This window comes from Haliotis asinina, chromosome 7 (assembly GCF_037392515.1).
Source record: "Haliotis asinina isolate JCU_RB_2024 chromosome 7, JCU_Hal_asi_v2, whole genome shotgun sequence".
Classification (NCBI taxonomy): domain Eukaryota; kingdom Metazoa; phylum Mollusca; class Gastropoda; order Lepetellida; family Haliotidae; genus Haliotis; species Haliotis asinina.
Genome location: NC_090286.1, coordinates 53,148,697 through 53,167,987, shown reverse-complemented (window position 1 = coordinate 53,167,987; position 19,291 = coordinate 53,148,697). Strand labels below are relative to the sequence as shown.

The following is a 19,291-nucleotide window of genomic DNA, read 5'->3' as shown; positions in this document are numbered from 1 at the left end:
ACACATGGAAAATGTTAAATACCATTCTCCCAGTTGGTGAGAATCCAAGGCCAATCCATTTCTTCTGACCCCCCAACCTGGCGGTGATGGTGAAGTTGACTACGTCATTGGCAACATCAACGACCCATTTCACTTGGTAGCTGCAATCGTCACATAAGGCTGGCCACTGACCCATACAACCTTCTGGCATCTGTGGAGTGTCTTCTGAAAAGGTCACATGATGAGGATGACGACATGCCCAGGTTTCTACGCTTGAAATGCAGGTTAATTGATATTTCCAAAATATTTTGGTAATAATAGACAAATGAAACAAAATGAGGGTAAAATGTCCGAAACACATGAAGTAATTTCATTTATCGGTTTATCTCGTCTAACAACCCAACAAACCAATCAGCGATATTACAACTGTACGATGTTGTTTGTCTGCACAAGATACAGTAATTGTCACTATGTGATATGATGCCAGTGTATGTGTTTATGAATCTCCATAAACTACTGATGATACCAGGTGATTGCGAAAAGGAGAGCGTATCATGCCACTTGTGACAAACCTTGAGTACTAGTTCCAACTATGGGGAAGACAGGATCCACAGCATATCCAGCCACGTTTCCGATGGTACGGATAGACATAAAGAAGTTCATCACATCATTCTGAAACGTTTCATTGTTCGGTGCGCTGGATGTTGATTTTACTAGAAAGTCGGCAATCACACTTCCGTTCCTAAAGCAAAACGGAGACAAATGCAGCAATTCATCTTCAGTAAATCAATTGGTATAACTGTCATAGTGTCATTATGCATAAAACATCTCCATCGTCATTGCTTAACTATGCACTTTCAAGTAACGTTACCGCACTTACCGTATATTGATAACTTCAATGCTTTTTATAGTATTGGGTTTCAGCAGATCCTTCATCTGAAAGAGAAACAGTTTCACTAAATCCAGGAACAAATTAGTATTATACTTTTGAAAACAGTGGATTTTTTAACATGCTTTCATTGTATTTCGAACATCTCTTTGGTGACAATTAGTCAATGGTATCATTGAAGAAAATCAGTATACAAGTGAAATATCATGTATGGTACTGACCCACATACGTGTGGAGTGAAAAGAAGACCTACAATCCCATAGATGCCACCTTTCATTGGCAGGTATATGCTTCTACAGTAATATTGTGCAGAATAACAAATGTGTGAGAAATCCACTTACCTCGGTATCAAAGTGGTTCTTGAGTAGCATGAAAACAGTTGACCCCTTGTTGGCGTAGTCAAGGGTGTAGGTGAGACTGGGAAACCGCAGGGAGGCAATAAACTGGAACTCTTTTTCTGAAACCATACATGGAAATTGATTATTCATGTATCATAATTAAAAAGATACCATACGAACATAATTGCATGTGTATTACACAAACGATGGCTACTTCCACAGGGGCGGGTACACTATTGAGGAAAGGGGTGTGTGTGTGTGTGTGTGTATGAGGGGGGTGGGGGGCAGGGGGGGAGGGGAGTTGGGAGAGGTCAGCCGATACATACTTCATTTTCACCTGTTTCATTGTTTGAAAGGCTCTGATCAATCATTATCGTACTCCTCAAATAAATACAAGCGATGAAACCCTCAACATATTCTTCGCTAAAGGTACAATCTGTTGTATGGTTTATCATGAATGTGAGCTTATGAAAGACTGTTACACAATAATGATGCCGGTTATTATTGTGGAAAAGGGTATTTTAAAAGAAGTTAAAGTATATAAAATCCAGTGATTGATACATTGCATGTGTTTACGAGTCCATATCAAGCGGCGACGGTACCAGGTACACGAGTATATGGTCCACCGGTAACACTCATCATAAACATGTACAAAGCCTCCACATGAAAACAAAATCAGGAACGTTTGCTAGAAGTCTAAATAGGGTATTGCATCGGACATAATTTCTGTCACAGTTTCATAAAATTTCCAAATCTACCGTTTCATGTAATCATGTAATCAGTGGAAATACGTACCTTCTTGATCAGCGTTTTTAACGGTTAGATAGGCAGGGTCCACAGCATAATTACCGACACTGCCATTAGACTGAATAGACTTGAACAGTGTTTCTGTGTCTTGTTTTAAGGTGTCTTCGTTGGTTGTGTTGGAAGTCACCTCAAAATCAGCGATGATGCTCCCCGGTCTTGTGAAGAAATGGATGATTATTAGCAAAACGCCCTCCAGTAATTACCATCCTGTTATTTGTGTTTTATATCAGTAGATTTGGAGTCAAGACGTGATATCTCCGGCTTTTAGTTTCAGCAATGAATCTACATGTTACTGAGTGCATGTTGACTTCGGTGTTGTCAACGGTGCACCCGTTACGTAATGAAATCACAAAACCAAAGTGTTTAATTGTCACTGATCATTTGATCAAGAGGCCAATGAACATCCAGGTTACAGTTGGATTTCAGCTATTCATGATAGTCACTAATGGTTTAGGGGTCATGGTTATCGCATCCCAATTTCATAGATCTGACTTATTATACACACCTTATGCTGACAACAGCAATGGTTTCTATTGTTCCAGATTTGGGCAGCTTGCTGATCTGAAAATGATCTCAACATCACTGGATTGTCTGGTCGAGATTTGACCAGTTGAAGGCAAAATTATGCTTGCATTTTATAGTTTGTATTTATAATGCATCTGTAAAAATGTACTATTATACTTATGTTGTGTTATTATATCTTGTGAATTAACTTGGTTAAATTTATCTACACATGTGCTCTGGGTCTGAGGCTTTGTATACAGAACATAGAATTTCAAATCTTGAAAAAGACCTTGTGTTCAAATCCTATTAACTCTTTCAATACCGCCATGTGACCACAAGTAAATTCGAGTTAAAAAGAGCAATGTTTTGAGATGACAGTTTAGAATGAATTTGAATTTATGTACCTCTCTTTCCAATAGCCCCTTTAAGTTCTTGAATGCATCGGATGACTTGTTGGCATATAGGGGTGAATACTGAAGAGTTGGAAAGCGCAGTGATGCAACAAACTTCAGCAATGGTTGAGGAGCTGTGGCAAAGACGGCATATGTTCTCAGCACCTGTCGTTACTTACATCTCTTGAAACATAGTAAGATTTCACAATGGGATTCTGTCTTCCACATAACTATTGTACTTCGATGCTTGAATCCAAGGCTGTGCTGGTGTGTTTCAACACCCTTGTATTGCGCTGCTTTTGACGTATTTTTTTCATTTTACTCAACGAATATTGAATTAGTTGCTTCACTGCATGTTCTAACATGTCTAAAGTGCTCATTAAGCACCTACAAAGTATATACTTTGTTAGTGTTAAGTTACACTTAAAGTATTTAGAGTATAAAGTATAAATGGTCTCACCATATTTAAGCTTATAAATGACTATGACCCTAAGAAAACCTAAGTGTAGGGTGTTCTCATACTTTTTGTTTGTAGCATATATTCTTGGAAATCCTCCCAGCAAAACATACTGTCATACATACCGCCATTGTTGCTTGATCCTGCACATGTACTGCTAAAACAGATTCTCTGAGCGGACACCTGGGGCGTAGCTGCGTGTTGGGAAATGCCCCGGGTTGTTGGATTGTATGCCCCACCTACGGGAAACAACAAGAAGGGACACCCGTCGCCGGTGTCTGTGAAGGTGAAGTCCTGGGACTGACCGGTGTTTCTTTTCCGGGAGAACTTAATCTCAGTAACTCCATTGGTGACCTTTCCTGATGTGCCCACTAAGTCCTCTACTGTGTCAATTTGCGGAGGACTATACCCGGTGATGTACCTGGAGTGAATATTTGTAAATGATTGAAGAGGATCACTTCATATCATATTATGTAATTTTAAATGTGATCTTTATTAATACGTAATCAGTTCAAGAACAGGTAATAACTTGCAACAGCTCCTGCATTCATACAAGTAAGATCAGATTCCACTGAAACAAAATAATTCCACTTGAAAGCAATGGGGTTTTTTCTTTTTTATTGTGCATGGTAACTAATGTATATTACAGTCCGTATCAAAATAAATTGCCAATCCTCACCATATTGGTGTATGTTAACCGACATTTGCACATAGATATAATAATACATAACATCTGGGTGTGATGGAGCGCAATCAATTACCGTGTCTAATCTCGCGGTCTAGTCCATCACGGCCGACATTAAGATTGAGGATTCCAGGACGGTGCGGTAGTCTAGTGATTAAGGCGTCCGCTCGTCACAACCAAGACTCGGGTTCGATTCCCCATATGGATACAATGTGTGAAGTCCATTTTTGGTGTCCCGCGTCTTATTTTTGCTAGGATATAACTAAAAGCGGCTTAAAACTATGTTTACTCACTACTGAGGATCCTGGGTCTATATATAAGATCTTAATGGACTTCTTCACCACAGTATTGAACAACAGTATTTGTCTGGTAATTTCATAACAGCGCTGTTATAACAAATATAATAATGTAGATTTTGTCCTGTATTTTCTGACACATTCATCGATTTGAGGTTTATGAATGAAAATACACACGATTAATCTGTAGTTTTGTGTAGTATATTTCTATAGCGACGTTTACACGCGTTTTCATTTTTCTTTGGATATATTTCGTTTGGCGAAAATGTATGAGACTACACCATATAACCTGGCACCAATTATGTCACAACCTAATACAAGGGTTAAGGTAAGCAAAGATCATATAATGGCATAACCTTTCACCGGTTATTTTTAGCGTTCTACTGTCAGTGAGAGAAACAGTAGTGCATATTGATGATACTAACTGATTCTAAAAAATCCGTTTTGTCTGACATCAGACAAAAAATGATCTTGATGTGTATGCTTCCACTTCCAAGAGACTGATGCCAATACTCACTTCGCCCAGTCCCACAGAGAGCATGGTACGGCAGTAAACAGTACAAATACAAACAAATAAACATTGACACGTACCTATCAGAGATGTGAACATCAGAATCATCCACCCATCCGATCACAGCGTCGGAAGAAGCCTGAAGAGTAAAGAGTGGAACAATAATTTTAATACCATACTCAACAACATTGTAAAGCACTTTGGGGCTGATGATATGTGATCAAAACAGATATTTTTTATATCTGAAGTGAGGTAAAACGTCTGACATAAACAAAATAGCAACATAAATCCCAACGCAACCTTGGCAATGAGTGAGTGTGGTTTTACGTCGCTTTTAGCAATATTTCAAAATATCACGAGAGAACATCAGAAATGGGCTTCACATATTGTATCAAAGTGGGGAATGGAACCCGAGTCTTCAGTGTGACAAACACACCGTTTAACCATTGCACTACGCAACTACACTGGATGGAGATGGGGATACTACAGGATACACTCATCTATCCTATTACAAAAGTACGTTCTGTTTAAACAGAGATTATTATATATATATCAGTAAAAATGAAAAAAAAAGTAAGCTCGAACAGGTAGTATTATGCATACCTTAACAGCAAATTTGAGGACAATCCCTTAGTTTTGATTACATTGACGACAAACCCGCTACTTACGTCCAGCGCAGCCGTACTATCATGTAGTGCCATTCACGATGATGCATCGATGTAAATTTAATTGTATTTGTACAACCAGAGCTTCTGCCTTACAATAACGCACTGCACTGAAGTGTTCATTCGTCCAGCTCACGTGTAATAGTTTTAGGGTCCATTCGCCTAGTTTACTCATGAATCTTGTGTCTTTTCTATTGTATTTTCATATTTGTATGTCAGTATCCGGGGTGGTGAGGTAGCCTAATGGTTAAAGCGTTCGTTCGTCACGCCGAAGATCCAGGTTCGCGATTCCTCACATGGATACCTATATCTAGTCTCCCGTGTTGGAATATGGCTAAAAGTGGCTTTGAACTAAAGTGACACTCAGGGAAGCCGTTAGGAAGTAACCGAACATTTACGGTTGTAAATACCTACCATTCTCCCAGTGGGTGAGAAGCCGAGCCCTACCCACTTCTTCTCTCCATTCAATCTGGCGGTGATGGTGAAGTTGACCATGTCGTTGGCCACGTCCACGACCCATGTCACCTGGTATGGGCAGTTGTTGCACGTGGCTGGCCACTGACCGGTACATCCGCTAGGAAGCTGTGTCTTCTCTAGAAACACATGATGGAGACATTATATATATAATTATTACGCGTTCAACATGAAACACTAAAGAAACAAAACTCGCCACTGAAGCTTGACAAATCTTTTCCCAGATTCCAGAGAATGAACTGAAAAGGAACAAGCGAAGTAACAAGCACTTGTTCAAAAGTTCAGAAACTGACCTCTGAAGTTTATAGTAGCAGCGCCCCTGTTGGGCCTGTGTCCATGATATTTCAGCTCATCTTCCCTGTAGTACTTGGTATTCGCTGCTTGTCCAGCTTCCAGTCCCGATCTCGGAAAGTGCACATAATTCCCACTGTCCTGGCCCCTTGCCCAGATCACGGACATTGGGACCTCGTCAATACTATAGTCAGCCCTCTCGTCAGCTGAAATTGAAAGAGGAAAATGTTCAAAAAACCCATCTGACCGCTATGTCAACATAAACAGTAATACCTCTTCAAATGTACTCGATTCGTGGAGGGGTGTGTGGAGTGTATCTTACTGTAATACTAATAATTATAATGATAATAATGCTGATTTTTTTAAGACTAGGATTCTAGGCAATGCTGTTCTCTGGCGTCATATTATAACCCTGACTGAATTGTATTTTCAAAGCCGCTATAAGTGCGTACATGAGCTTCTCAGGTGCCCATTTTGAACAGCTGGTTGGAGTGCAGAGTGGACGAAGGGGCTTGCCCAGCACAGCTCAATGGGTATGAGATCTAGGTCACAAACATTTGGTGTCCCCACTGGGGTTCGAACCCAGGCCTTTTGCGTGAGAGGCCAACATGCTAACCAGTACGCCACTATTCTGCACTGTAGAAGGTCCGGAATCAGTTCTACTGTTGATGTATGCCAATTGGCACTATAGACTGGTGCATGTATCCTACATATGTACCCACCAGTGAGTTTCTTCCTGAACAGTATGATAGTATATCCATTCTCCTCAAAGCCGAGGGCAGCTGTGAGACTGTTAGTTCCACCATAGAAGTCATCATGCTGAGGGGTGGACCTGTCCCTGGTGTAATAGTCTCCCACCCTGCTCCTCAACCCCCGGGCAGACCCGATCACCATATCCGTGCAGTCCATGGGATGGGTGCGGGCTAGATGAACACAAATAGTTTCATTTCCAAAATGTTTGTTAAGGAAGAGGCATACTGAAGAATCACAGGTGCTGTTATCATAACCGAACTTACGTGAAACCATACGTTAAGCGTGTTACGAAGTTATAAAATCACTGTCAGTAAGTGTACTTGGGGTTTATATTGACATTAATGTATTTAAAGTATCACTTACAACCCTCCTTGTTTCCACGAGTTGCAACCCTGGTAACCCCTGGGCTAGTTTCACTTTCTGGGTTAGGTTCTACTTCTGCTCCAGGCTCAGTCTCGGCCGTGGGTTCTACTTCTGCTCCAGGCTTAGTCTCGGCCGTGGGTTCTACTTCTGCTCCTGGCTTAGTCTCGGCCGTGGGTTCTACTTCTGCTGCGGGCTTAGTCTCGGCCGTGGGTTCTACTTCTGCTCCTGGTGTAGTCTTGGTCGTGGGTTCGACTTCTGGACTGGCTTCAGCCTCGGCTGCAGCTTCCGCTTCTGCTGTCGGTTCGGGGGCAGGGGTGCCTCCTATGAAAGATGCAGCTCTTAAAGTACATGGTGGTGATGCCAAACCGGATGAAGATCCAGATTCAGGTTCTGGTTCCTGACCTGGTTCAGCCTCTGTTTCTGGTTCTGGTTTATTCTCTGGTTCAGCCGTAGATTCGGGTTCTGCTTTATTCTCTGGTTCAGCCTCTGTTTCTGGTTCTGGTTTATTCTCTGGTTCAGCCGTAGATTCGGGTTCTGGTTTATTCTCTGGTTCAGCCTCTGTTTCTGGTTCTGGTTTATTCTCTGGTTCAGCCTTAGTTTCGGGTTCTGGTTTATTCTCTGGTTCAGCCGTTGTTTCGGGTTCTGGTTTATTCTCTGGTTCAGCCGTTGTTTCGGGTTCTGGTTTATTTTCTGGTTCAGCCGTTGTTTCTGGTTCAGCCTTAGTTTCGGGTTCTGGTTTATTCTCTGGTTCAGCCGTTGTTTCTGGTTCAGCCTTAGATTCGGGTTCCGACTCTCCTTCAGGTTCTGGCTCAGCATTTGTGTTTGTTACTGTGCCAGGAAAGATTGGGAACGACTGACATCCTGATCTGAAATCTGAAAAAGGACGTCATCATTGCCTGTCCTTTATCCATCCATCATCAATCCATCAATCCACCAGTCATTACGTCAGTCAGCCAGTCAGTCAGTCAGTCACCCAAGCGTTGGGCCTTCTGTGTGCAGACTTACCTGTAGGTTTCCATCCAAGGCCTACCCATGTAGAGCTCTTTACTTTCATCACAACCTCAAGTTCTTGTTCTGCCTGGAAGATAGAAAGCATTTTGTCATAGTCTGTAATGCAGTTTCACCGCAGACCGCGTGTACAATAATAAAATCAATGAACGATCTCTAAAAAAAGCCAAATGAGAATAATACCATACACATCCATGTACCAGTGTGACTTGCAATCAATCTACCGTTATTGTTCTGTAGAACAGCTCATATTCCGGGCTCAAAGTCCTCATCTCGTACAGACTGTAGTCGATATTCGTAGTGTTCACCTTCGACTCTGGAAATACGGAAATACGCGGGTTAAATGCAAACACAATTCACGCACGGGATATTTCCCAGTTGCTGTCGGGGATGCTACCATTCCAGGCACATCGGCACATGCTTTGTTTCTGTGAACTGTACAGACACTACCCTCACCACTTCCGACACACATTGTCGAATGATCTAAAACATTCCGATCTGTTTGATAAATGTATGTACTTTAATATGCTTTCATCGACTGAAGGAGTTGAGCAAATGTCCCTCCCGACAAAAACATTACAGGATGAGAAGTTTATTATGGTCCTACGTGTTAAGTATTGTCTACATGTACAGTGTACACAGGAGCCTAAGTCCTATTTAGGCTATTCCCTGTATCTGCACGAAGAGTACACCTGTATGCACGTACCCTGCTCACAGTTCTGGCCGAACCATCCTATGTCACAGTAGCACTGGAATCGAGGATAGGACGTCGCCTGGGTGTCTTCACATCGCCCATGTCCACTACAATCAGTGTCTACTTCACAGTCCTCTGAACAAATGGGGAAATCGTGTTAGAGAAAACACACACTCACACACACACACACACACACACACACACACACACACACACACACACACACACACTAGCGTTCGTGCACACGCCACGCACCATGCATCCATAACCCCAACAATTCAACATCCCAACAAACACAAGTGTAGTTACCAGACCCATACATACAATCTGCAGTGTTGATATCAACCTCTTCGTACCTTTATACTGGCAGCGATCCCCCTTGTACAGTTTATTACAGAAACAGAGGCCATCCTTCCATGTCCCTTGCCCGGAGCAGTTTGTTTTCGGATCAGTGTTATTATCTGAAACAAAAATAGACCAATCATTTTGTTTGTAAGCATCATAAAAATATGCTTAAACAAAATTCGGCCTACCTTTAGAATACAGCACCACAGACTTTAAAAACACGTCATAATACTATTTTACGTAATTGTAGGTGATTAGCGTTAGGTTAGGGTTAGGGTTAGGGTTAGGGTTAGGGTTAGGGTTAGGGTTTGAGTAGGTTAAGCTAACTGTGACGTCCTCACGAGTAGTTAAGGTGCTGTATTCTAAAGGTGCTCCCAAATTCAGTTTTATCACAAGCAAATTGAGTATGCTGTTACTATTCTATACTATAAAACCATTCGATAAGCCGAAACACAAATTCATTTCTTTGAGGAAACAAGAGAAATGAAAAGTAAATGTTTGGTGATGAAGGAAGTAGTGAAGAAGATGCGCTATGGAAAGCTGGTTATATTATGGATATGCTGCAATGTGAAGGAACCTTTAACGATGTTGATATCGGCGCAGCTCCAGAATAGATACTGAGAGGAACAAGATCCCCACTCAAGGGCTTGTCTTATCATCCTCAGTGTACAGCCATCACAAGCGATGTCGGGGAGGGTGATTGTGTACTCCAGCATGCTGAAAAATGTGACCTTTACAGTTATCAAGGGCATTAAATAACTGTTTATAACTGATATATAATATCATCATTGTATCATCCTACTGAAATCACAATATACGCCTCTGAATGTGCAGTCTTCACGATACGGTCACTAGCCACTGTAAGCCTTTTGGAACCTTCTCTGTATTAGAATGTTCTGTGGTGAAATATGACGAAATAAGGGATTACTAATTACGTTGTGTCGTTGTATCCGATAAGATCTATGATGCCTCCTGCCTGTGCCCCTGGTTCTGCAGTTGGTTCTCCTGTAGGTTCAGCGTTAGGTTCTCCTTCAGGCTCTGCCGTTGGTTCTCCAGTAGACTCTGGCGTTGGTTCTCCTGTAGACGCTGGTTCTGGTTCTCCTGTAGACCCTGGCTTCGGTTCTGCCGTTGGTTCTCCTGTAGACTCTGGTTCTCCTTTAGGCTCTGTCGTTGGCTCTATTGTAGACTCTGGTTCTCCTTCAGGTCTGGATGTTGGTTCACCTTCTGGTTCTCCAGTAGGTACTTGTATACTCCCTGGGGTTGACATGACCATACCACTCTGTTGGTAACGAACCACCTCCCGGTTATTTCTGTCTAAAACTTGAATGAAAAATGCACCCTGAAAAGAAGTAAAATCAAGCTTGATAATATAATATAGATAATATGAATGGCAAATACAGAACAAACTTGATGATAGCGATTCCTTCTGACGAAGAGGTCAGATGGGCCCGTTCCTGTCATCACCATAAGCAATTTATGGTTTTCCAACTGTCTGATACTGGCAGCTGTAATACTTTTCAACTGGTTCGTTTTCTCGGAAGGTGAAAGGTGACAGTATCCAATAACACAACACGTGAGTACCAAGTAACTTGTTAAGCGCATTTAAGTAGGAACCATTGTTCAATAGTATCATCATCTTCAGGCGAAAATCTCTTAGCCTGGCATAGCAAAGGGTAGCCAAGTGGTACGTAAGCGATGGAACCACATAAGGGGAAAAATGTGATAATAATTATTGACTTCCTCTTTCCTAACATTGTTGTTCCCGCAGTGTCTCTGGTTCCGCTCGAAGCAAATACTGAATATTGTTGACAGAGGTTATAAAAGTTATAAGTTATAAAGTTATAAAAGTTTACATATACTGTTACATTCATGTTTCTCAACAGAATGATGAAGTCCATCACACGTCAGTGATACAGACTTTTAAATGTATTTTAATTACTCTTGAAATTGAGTCTGTTGTGAATTAGGCTTTAGGAACCAACTTTGTTGAATGCGTCTACTAAAAGTAATTTACAACAGTCTTGTTACGAACAACTGTACAGTACACACGGCATTCAGATGAAGAAAACTGGATGCAAACATGTACAAAACCCGTTAAATGCATAAATAAGAATGAGTTGGCAAATCTGTACACCGCTTTTAGAAAGGTTCCATCAATGACCGCGAACGTGAAGAACGTACACTTTAATCACAGTGTATGGCCAAAGCTTCTGTTACACGAAGGTCGACATAACATTGAAATGAATTACCTGGTGCGGATATGCCACGTGCCAAGTCACCTTCATTTGAGATCCAGCTTTGAATTCAGTCACTGGACCAAATCCTGTGAAAAAGCAGACACTAAATGGAAACTTGATCTGACTGTTCCTATATATGAATGTGTGTGAAGAATAAGGCCTAATCACCAAGGAACAAATGTACAATCATATGTACAACATGGAAATGACAGCAAAACAATATTTCTATACATTAAAAGCGAGCGAAAATTATATGTTAGACTTCTATGATCCCTTTTATTTCTTTTGTTTGGTTGAATTTTTGTTGATGTGCTTTCAGGTTATATGTGACCAATGAAAAGAGTGAGACACGTGAAGAGCTGGTTAAAACTGGTCTTCAAACTGGTCTTCAGCAACTCATACCGGTTGTAACGAGTATCAAAAGGGTGACACAAAAGTGATCGAGACACAGTGGTCAGACTCTCTGACGTGGCTGATACATATCATCGCATCCCATGATGTTCATCACTGGATTGACTGGTTCAGTCGTATAGGTGAATATTGCAGTGACCATACAACATACAAACGTCATGCTAAACACACAATCTGTTTTCTGATGGATTGCAAATGTCCGGTATTGAAATTAAACATTGCACTGAGCGAGCCTTGGCGAGCTATGTACAAATGCAAAGACTGCTGTTTGTATCAAATATAAAAAACGCGTTTATGACATACATTTGTTTAGCAACACAGTTGGTGCAGTTTTATTGTCACCACATTTCTTTTGTAGTTGGTTCGCCATCAGCTTTTGATGAAACTTGGGAACTTAAGTCCCTATGATTAAAAGCTCTTTGTGTTCAATGAATAGTGGAATGCTTGGTTATAAATTCATTTTATAAACCAGTTCAGGAGTGATCCAGCTTTGAATTGTAAACACAGTACGTTTTAATGTCCATTCCGGCACGATACAATTAACTCGTTGGAGGATTTTGCGAGGCCCTGTGTGGGTTTAAGTTTTAAATTCTTGAGGTTATGGAAATGGGTCGTGTTGCTTTAGTTTATTCAAATGGTTGGTAGAGTTCGATTCGGGGGACAACAATAAAATCTTTCAAAACACACTGGCACTAAAGTTGATGTTTACGTACAGATATATTTCGTATAACAATAAAATTTACTCGCGTTTATGACTTCACAAGCAACAAGCCACTAGAACCGTCAACAAGCCATGCAAGATTTAGGCCTAAACATCACGTTTCGATTGTGAAATACAACTTCTTAATAGGCTATAGAAAATACGAAATTTCTATCAAAAAGATCCCCAAGTCCCCGTCTATAATAAAATAATCCTCGTGTCAAAATTACAATTCTTACAACATATAACCATGTGTTCATAAATGACTCTAAAGTAATATTGATTCTAGGAGTTCGCGGGACGGTGGGGTAGCCTCGTGGTTAAAGCGTGCTCTCGTCACGCTGAATGTCTGGGTTGGATTCCTCACATGGGTACAATGTGTTAAGCCCTTTTTTAATTGTGTCGAGCCATGATATTGCTAGCACAGTGCTATAAGCGGCGTAAAACTAAACCCACTCACTCACTAGGTGTTCGCAAAAAATTGAGCGTATCCTGCTGCTCAGCCTTTGCCACAAGTCATGAAGATGAAATCAGTTAAATCAACTATTGCACACCTCATTTTTTGCACCCGATTTCTTCAGTGTAATATCATTTACAGCAAATTTCATAAATTATATGTTTTGCGTATTTCATGTGTACTTATCTCTTTTCACACGTGTGAGACGGGATACTTTTTGAGGTGTTCAGGATAAAGCATGGAAAACCTGAAACAGGTATCGCATACATTCCTACTCATTTGCTGCTCGATGACTTCATTAACTGTTCATCCAATGATCCAATCGATCTCAAACTTTGCAAGTGGAAGTTTTGTCACACAACCTAATCACATTGTAAATCACCGATTTTATACATTTGCAGGAAAGAATTTGTCTATGTAACTGTCAACAAATTAACAACAGAATGCAGACTGCTTGCAGAGGGAGGGAGCCAATGACCTGTAACAGCGGCAGTGTTGGGTCAGAAAGGTAAATGCACGTGCAGTTACCTGTTCACTGCACAGTGATAGTCCGTTTGGATAATTCACGTCGACTACTTCTAGCTGTCATCATGAAAGCTTATTCAGATGACGCTAAACGTTTAGTTAGAAAGGCGTTTATGTGTTTTAAAAAAGAGAGCAAACGTTGCAAACCGATTTATAAGGTGTCGGATTACATGCAACGTACATCTTTTGCTTTTCACATGAAAGAGAACATCATGCCAGAAATGTGGAGAAAGTGGAGAAAGAGTACCGGTTCAAAGATGGAGCAAACAGTTAACCCAGTTGTCATTCGTCTGGACACTGATGACTCCTCTGTGGAAGAATGGAGTGAACTTGCTGAAGTTTGATTCTGTTATTATAATTGCAGATAATAAAAGTATCCAGCCGGATATGTTCAAAGAAAAATACATTCTTTTAACAATGACAGCGCTGACTAATTCCAACGACTTATAGTGTAACATGAAACACTCATTTCACATACAATTTTCATGAACATATAAATATTAACTATCTATATGCTTAAAGCTATTAGAAATGCATTGCTTAATTTGGAATGTGAAAGTCATCAAACCGTAACACTTTTGTCTTCACTATATCTTTCCTGCAATGAGTGTGCATGATTGTGTGTGCTTATGTCCGAGGGAACGGGCTTTAAAATTTGAGTTCAGATCTAACCAGTCTGCATTCTTTTGTTAATTTGTTGACAGTTACATAGACAAATTCTTTCCTGCAAATGCATAAAATCGGTGATTTTCAATGTGATTAGGTTGTCTGCGTTCTGCTGTTTATTTTGTTGACAGTTACATAGACAGATTCTTTCCTACAAATGCTTAAAATCGGTGATTTACAATGTGATTAGGCTGTCTCACAAAGCATCCAACTGCAAAGTCTGAGATCGATTGGATCATTGGATGAAGAGTTATTTACAAAAAAACCTGGACCACATGCATCCCATGCCAAACCATAGATAGATATGTAAACGCTCGAGAGTTTATCTTCTTTCCTACAGTGAATGAACGGATTCCTCCTATAGACAATATATGTTGGAAGCACTTGTGACAACACTTTCACTAGTAACAGATTATGTGAATAGAAACGAAATGTTTTACTCTTCTTTTTTGTATTGACATATATATGGTATATGGTGTTATGAAAAAAATAGACGATTAATTTTTTTATGTTACGATGTTTGGACACCTGAATCTTTATGATTTGAAAAATTATTATAGTTTCATGTAATGTATGGCTGCTTGTTTCAATAAATATTGTGGAAATTATTTCAATCTGGAATTTACATTTGGCATAATTAAAGCTCAAAATGATTTACGAACCAAACAGTATCATTCTAAGTCTAGAATTCGAATCTCCAATAGAAAATACAACATACTAAGGTAAGCATATTTATTCACTTGAAATTCAGTAATTTCAGTGTAAATTGTATGTCAAACATGGTCAATATTTAAGTTTTGAAATGCTAGCTCCGCTATCTTATGCCGGTTTCAAATAGTTAGTCGGATATATCACTGTCACGCAAGTTTTATGTTTAACAGTTTCCACTTTTGTTCAAAAGGAGAGAGCATGGATGATGGGATAAACATGATCTTTTTGTCCTTCAAATATTTCAGCTAGAAGGGCCCCCTTTTAGATGGCACTAGTTTGTCATTACGTAATCAGCAGTCAACAGATCATGAAATTCGACTCGAGGACAGCCCAGTTTTTATGATCACGACACCAAGCTCGGACTATTAGATTACCGTTCTACGGTCTTGTATAAGAGTGACATTAGCACTTCTGCATCCGGGTGTAGGTATTTTTCTTATAATCAAAAGACTGTTCAGTGAAACGTGGAGAGGAGGCGGGTGTATTTGCAAAGACTTCTCACAAGTAAATTACTTTAGCGCAATCAGTTTTAAAACAACTTATTTCCATACAAGTGATAAGGATCTCCGGGTTGATGACTACAATATCTTTGTTTGTTAACGGCGAATTCAACAATATTCCAGTCTGTAAATAATCGAACAGATCCTCTAATGATTGATCTGCGCAATTAGAGCCGAAAATCTATCAAATCGCCAAGGCAGTTGGGACAGGATGACATATACCTACCGTATGTATGCATCGAGTCTGAGAGCGTTCCATGTTTGCACCCGTCACTCCAAATAATTCTAACCATGATTTACTCAGAGTGAGGTTGATGTAACTGTGGTGGTGTCATATCGCGGTGTGACATAATCTTACAGACATGACATGTGACCCTTACTACACAAGAATACGAACATCCGAAGAAATATATTTTCTCGCTCATATGCTACTAAATCACTTCCCACTTAAGACTTTCGACAAATCTGATTTAGTACAGACGTGAACCAACTGTGCAAGAAATAACACCTCGAAAACATTACAAAACAGCAGGATAACAGTAACCACATTCGTGTTACACAGTACATAACAAACATATTTTTTCTTTATATTATTATATTTACTCATGTCAGGTTACTTTTTAAAGGCTGCATATCATAATCTAGACATAACACTTTTTACATTACCATATTAAATATTAACATATATTTACCGTTAGGGTACATCATACAGAATAGAAATAAAAGAAATAACTTGTAGTACTTTGTTTCACATTATGGATATCGCAAACAGACAAACGCAGTGAATGAATTTATTTGTAATTGCTTGTATTGGAAAACAACCCTCAGTCTAAAGTCAGTTGACAGAATATTTTGAACAGATTCTCCAAGTCAAAACTAAAAATTCTACATTCTCGTTCTCGTAATTATACAACTGGCCTGCTTGTCGGACACAAACCGTATGGTAGGGGGTTACCCTTTATCCACCCAACACCATGCCCACGGGTAACCCATGGGTTACTTAGGATTATTCTTGGGCTGGGTCAACATATTTTGTTGGCACAGAGATATCATTCCTCTTCCTTGTACAAAAAGCCCCCGGCCACTTGTACACCAACACACGTTCTCGTTGCATTAAACCTTCATGTCAATAAACTACATAAGTAATGATTTGTCTGATAACACAATGATAACATCTGCATTTAATCTACATCAGAACTCCTTTCCTTCACGTACATCTAACATGAGATCCGCTGTCAAATATTAGTTCATACAAGATAGTGATCTTTGGGCGTGTTTCCATGTTTTATGTTTATGAAGTATTAAGTGCTGCGATATGAGACCCGGGACAATGAAGGTTATGCGGATGTGGTGACTGGCACAATTTCACACTTTGCTTCTTTTATCATTCAACTCTACAGATGTGCACGAAGTTTCGCAAGCAGTATCCTTACTTGCTTTGTTAATATACTGTACTTAGGCAGTTGATAACATGTGCCTCGTTCATCGATATATATACTGTTCGTTGATATAGTGTACCTCCATTGTTGACATACTGCACCTCGCTATTTGATAACACATGTCCCTTCCATTGATATACAGTATTTCGTTAGTTGATGCCACTTGTCCCATTCATTGATATATTGCATTTCGTTCGTTAACTTAGCGTACCTCCTTGTAGATATACTGTATCTCGTCCTTGTATATTCTGTATTTATTATATAATGTTATACTTCATCCGATGATTTATTCTACTTCGTTTGCTGATATACTGTATTTTGCTCGTTGATAAACTTTACTTCGTTGATCTACCGTGTTAGTTAGGGGCCGCTGATTTAATCTGCTTTTAAGATAGATGTTTTCTTTTGTTTCGTTTTCTTTATAAAATATACGTGATGCTCGTATGCTTCAATAAGGGTGGAACACTGAAGTTCATCCCCATGACGTAACTACACTAGTGATCGTGTTAACTACCCTCTAGCGATCAATGATAAGATCTGGGGGGGTGTTCAGATCATAAGAATGATCGTATAGGCTAGGGGGTGAGCTGTAACCCACTTCGGATTAATCAAATAGCATTTGAAAAATTTATGTAACCCTTAATACATTATCATCCTGCATGGGTTTATTTAGGCTCGAAGCATAAGGCCTCTATTGTGAGTCAGTGCAAGCCCTGGACATATTTGCTGTTGTTTATGTGTTGTAAGAATACTTTTGGGAAAGGTCTTGTTACAACACTCGAAAACCGCATTCCTATTATTGTTGAGATGACTTTTACCCAGATAGCATTCATAGTTGGCCCAACGTTGGCAACGTTGGGCCAGCTATGAATGCTATCTCGGTACCATGTTGCTATTATTGCTCGTACATAACAACGTGCATGTACTTTAAGTGGCAGCTTATACCTTTCCGGACTTCTACCCGTAGCCCACTCAGATACCATGTCTCATTTCAACGCCTATACCCCATTATATCCCCATTATAGTCACTTGTATGGACCAATCTTTTATGCTTAGCACCGAACGGGTTAGCAAGTACTAACTTAAACATCATTTGGCATGGCGTGTCAGTCAAACCACCCACCTACACAAGGTAGAGGCGCTATTTTAAGATTATGAATAATATTTATGCATAAAATGTGAATGTGTATAAATTCAGAACCTGATTAAACCTAAATCACAGTTGTAAATATCTCTTTACTTGAAGTCATGTTTAATATGCCAAAGGGATCAAAACCAATGCTGACAATGTAGCAACACAAACTCAAATACCACCCAGAGGTATTTCCGCAAATAAGTGATCATGCAAATATTTCCTTCATATAGTGTTAATTAAATCGTAACATATATTTGTAGCATATTTGTAGCATACATATCATTTACAATCTGCCAAACAAACCGTGAACATAAAAAGATAAAGAGGCAGCAACCTACCACGGGGAACCCCACAAGGAGCTGATGTTCTGAAGTTGTCAAGGAAATCCAAAGCATATTTTCTCGCTGGGGGAAACGTTAGAGCCAAATGTGCACTGCATGTTTGCAGTGTAACAAACAATATCACAAAAATCTTCGTCATTTTTGTGAGCTTCCAAAGGAGTGCTGCCGACTTCCCGTACTAAGTCATCCTTCACTGTAATCGGGATATGAAAATATCAAGCATGACTTAAAATACACCCTAGTCTAACCACTGTAGACTGTGCCATGAATGGAGATCACACCCTGACTTGGTCTTACACATCCTGATTGGTTACGCCTCGTATCAGCTGGGTGTGGCTTGCTGTATTACCAGATATAGCTTCAGTTGTGAACAGCCTATATGTTTTTTATGGTAAAAGCTATGCTGAGGTGTTGTTCATTCCCAACGTTGTAACACTAACGATTCGTTTCAACACTGCCTTTGATTTCGGTCATATTTTAAAGTCAATACACCTTTGAATGGTGAGAAGAAACTTTCACGCGCGTTGTCGAACAAATAGAGCAGAACATCATACAGTTAGGAATATGTCACATTATCCAGGTACCCACTGTCAATGTTTCATCTGTGAATGCATTTGCCTTCTATATACATGTATGTCTCTGCGTGTAAGTGTTTGCATACAGGCCGTGGTGTCAGCGTGGTGTTATTGTATGATTTGTTTGCTTTGTATTCGTATTT

At 40.0% G+C, this 19,291-nt stretch overlaps 1 protein-coding gene across 2 annotated transcripts in view; it reads right to left on the bottom strand.

The window, feature by feature from the left end:
- LOC137290682 (uncharacterized) overlaps window positions 1–19,089 on the bottom strand; it is a 47,824-nt gene extending 28,735 nt beyond the window's left edge. For both annotated transcript variants that reach the window (XM_067821760.1, XM_067821761.1), the window contains exons 1-21: window positions 18,571–19,089; window positions 11,701–11,774; window positions 10,387–10,790; window positions 10,029–10,168; window positions 9,463–9,567; window positions 9,119–9,241; window positions 8,637–8,728; window positions 8,410–8,482; window positions 7,405–8,277; window positions 7,011–7,211; window positions 6,291–6,494; window positions 5,938–6,116; window positions 4,939–4,997; window positions 3,492–3,787; window positions 2,922–3,043; window positions 2,519–2,574; window positions 2,002–2,168; window positions 1,210–1,325; window positions 860–915; window positions 552–721; window positions 23–204 (exon numbers count right to left, since the gene is read on the bottom strand). In XM_067821760.1, coding sequence (XP_067677861.1) covers window positions 23–204; window positions 552–721; window positions 860–915; window positions 1,210–1,325; window positions 2,002–2,168; window positions 2,519–2,574; window positions 2,922–3,043; window positions 3,492–3,787; window positions 4,939–4,997; window positions 5,938–6,116; window positions 6,291–6,494; window positions 7,011–7,211; window positions 7,405–8,277; window positions 8,410–8,482; window positions 8,637–8,728; window positions 9,119–9,241; window positions 9,463–9,567; window positions 10,029–10,168; window positions 10,387–10,790; window positions 11,701–11,774; window positions 18,571–18,712 — 3,834 coding nt within the window. In that variant the 5' untranslated portion in view covers window positions 18,713–19,089. The remainder of the gene's footprint in view (window positions 1–22; window positions 205–551; window positions 722–859; window positions 916–1,209; window positions 1,326–2,001; window positions 2,169–2,518; window positions 2,575–2,921; window positions 3,044–3,491; window positions 3,788–4,938; window positions 4,998–5,937; window positions 6,117–6,290; window positions 6,495–7,010; window positions 7,212–7,404; window positions 8,278–8,409; window positions 8,483–8,636; window positions 8,729–9,118; window positions 9,242–9,462; window positions 9,568–10,028; window positions 10,169–10,386; window positions 10,791–11,700; window positions 11,775–18,570) is intronic.
- Window positions 19,090–19,291: the final 202 nt, after the last annotated feature.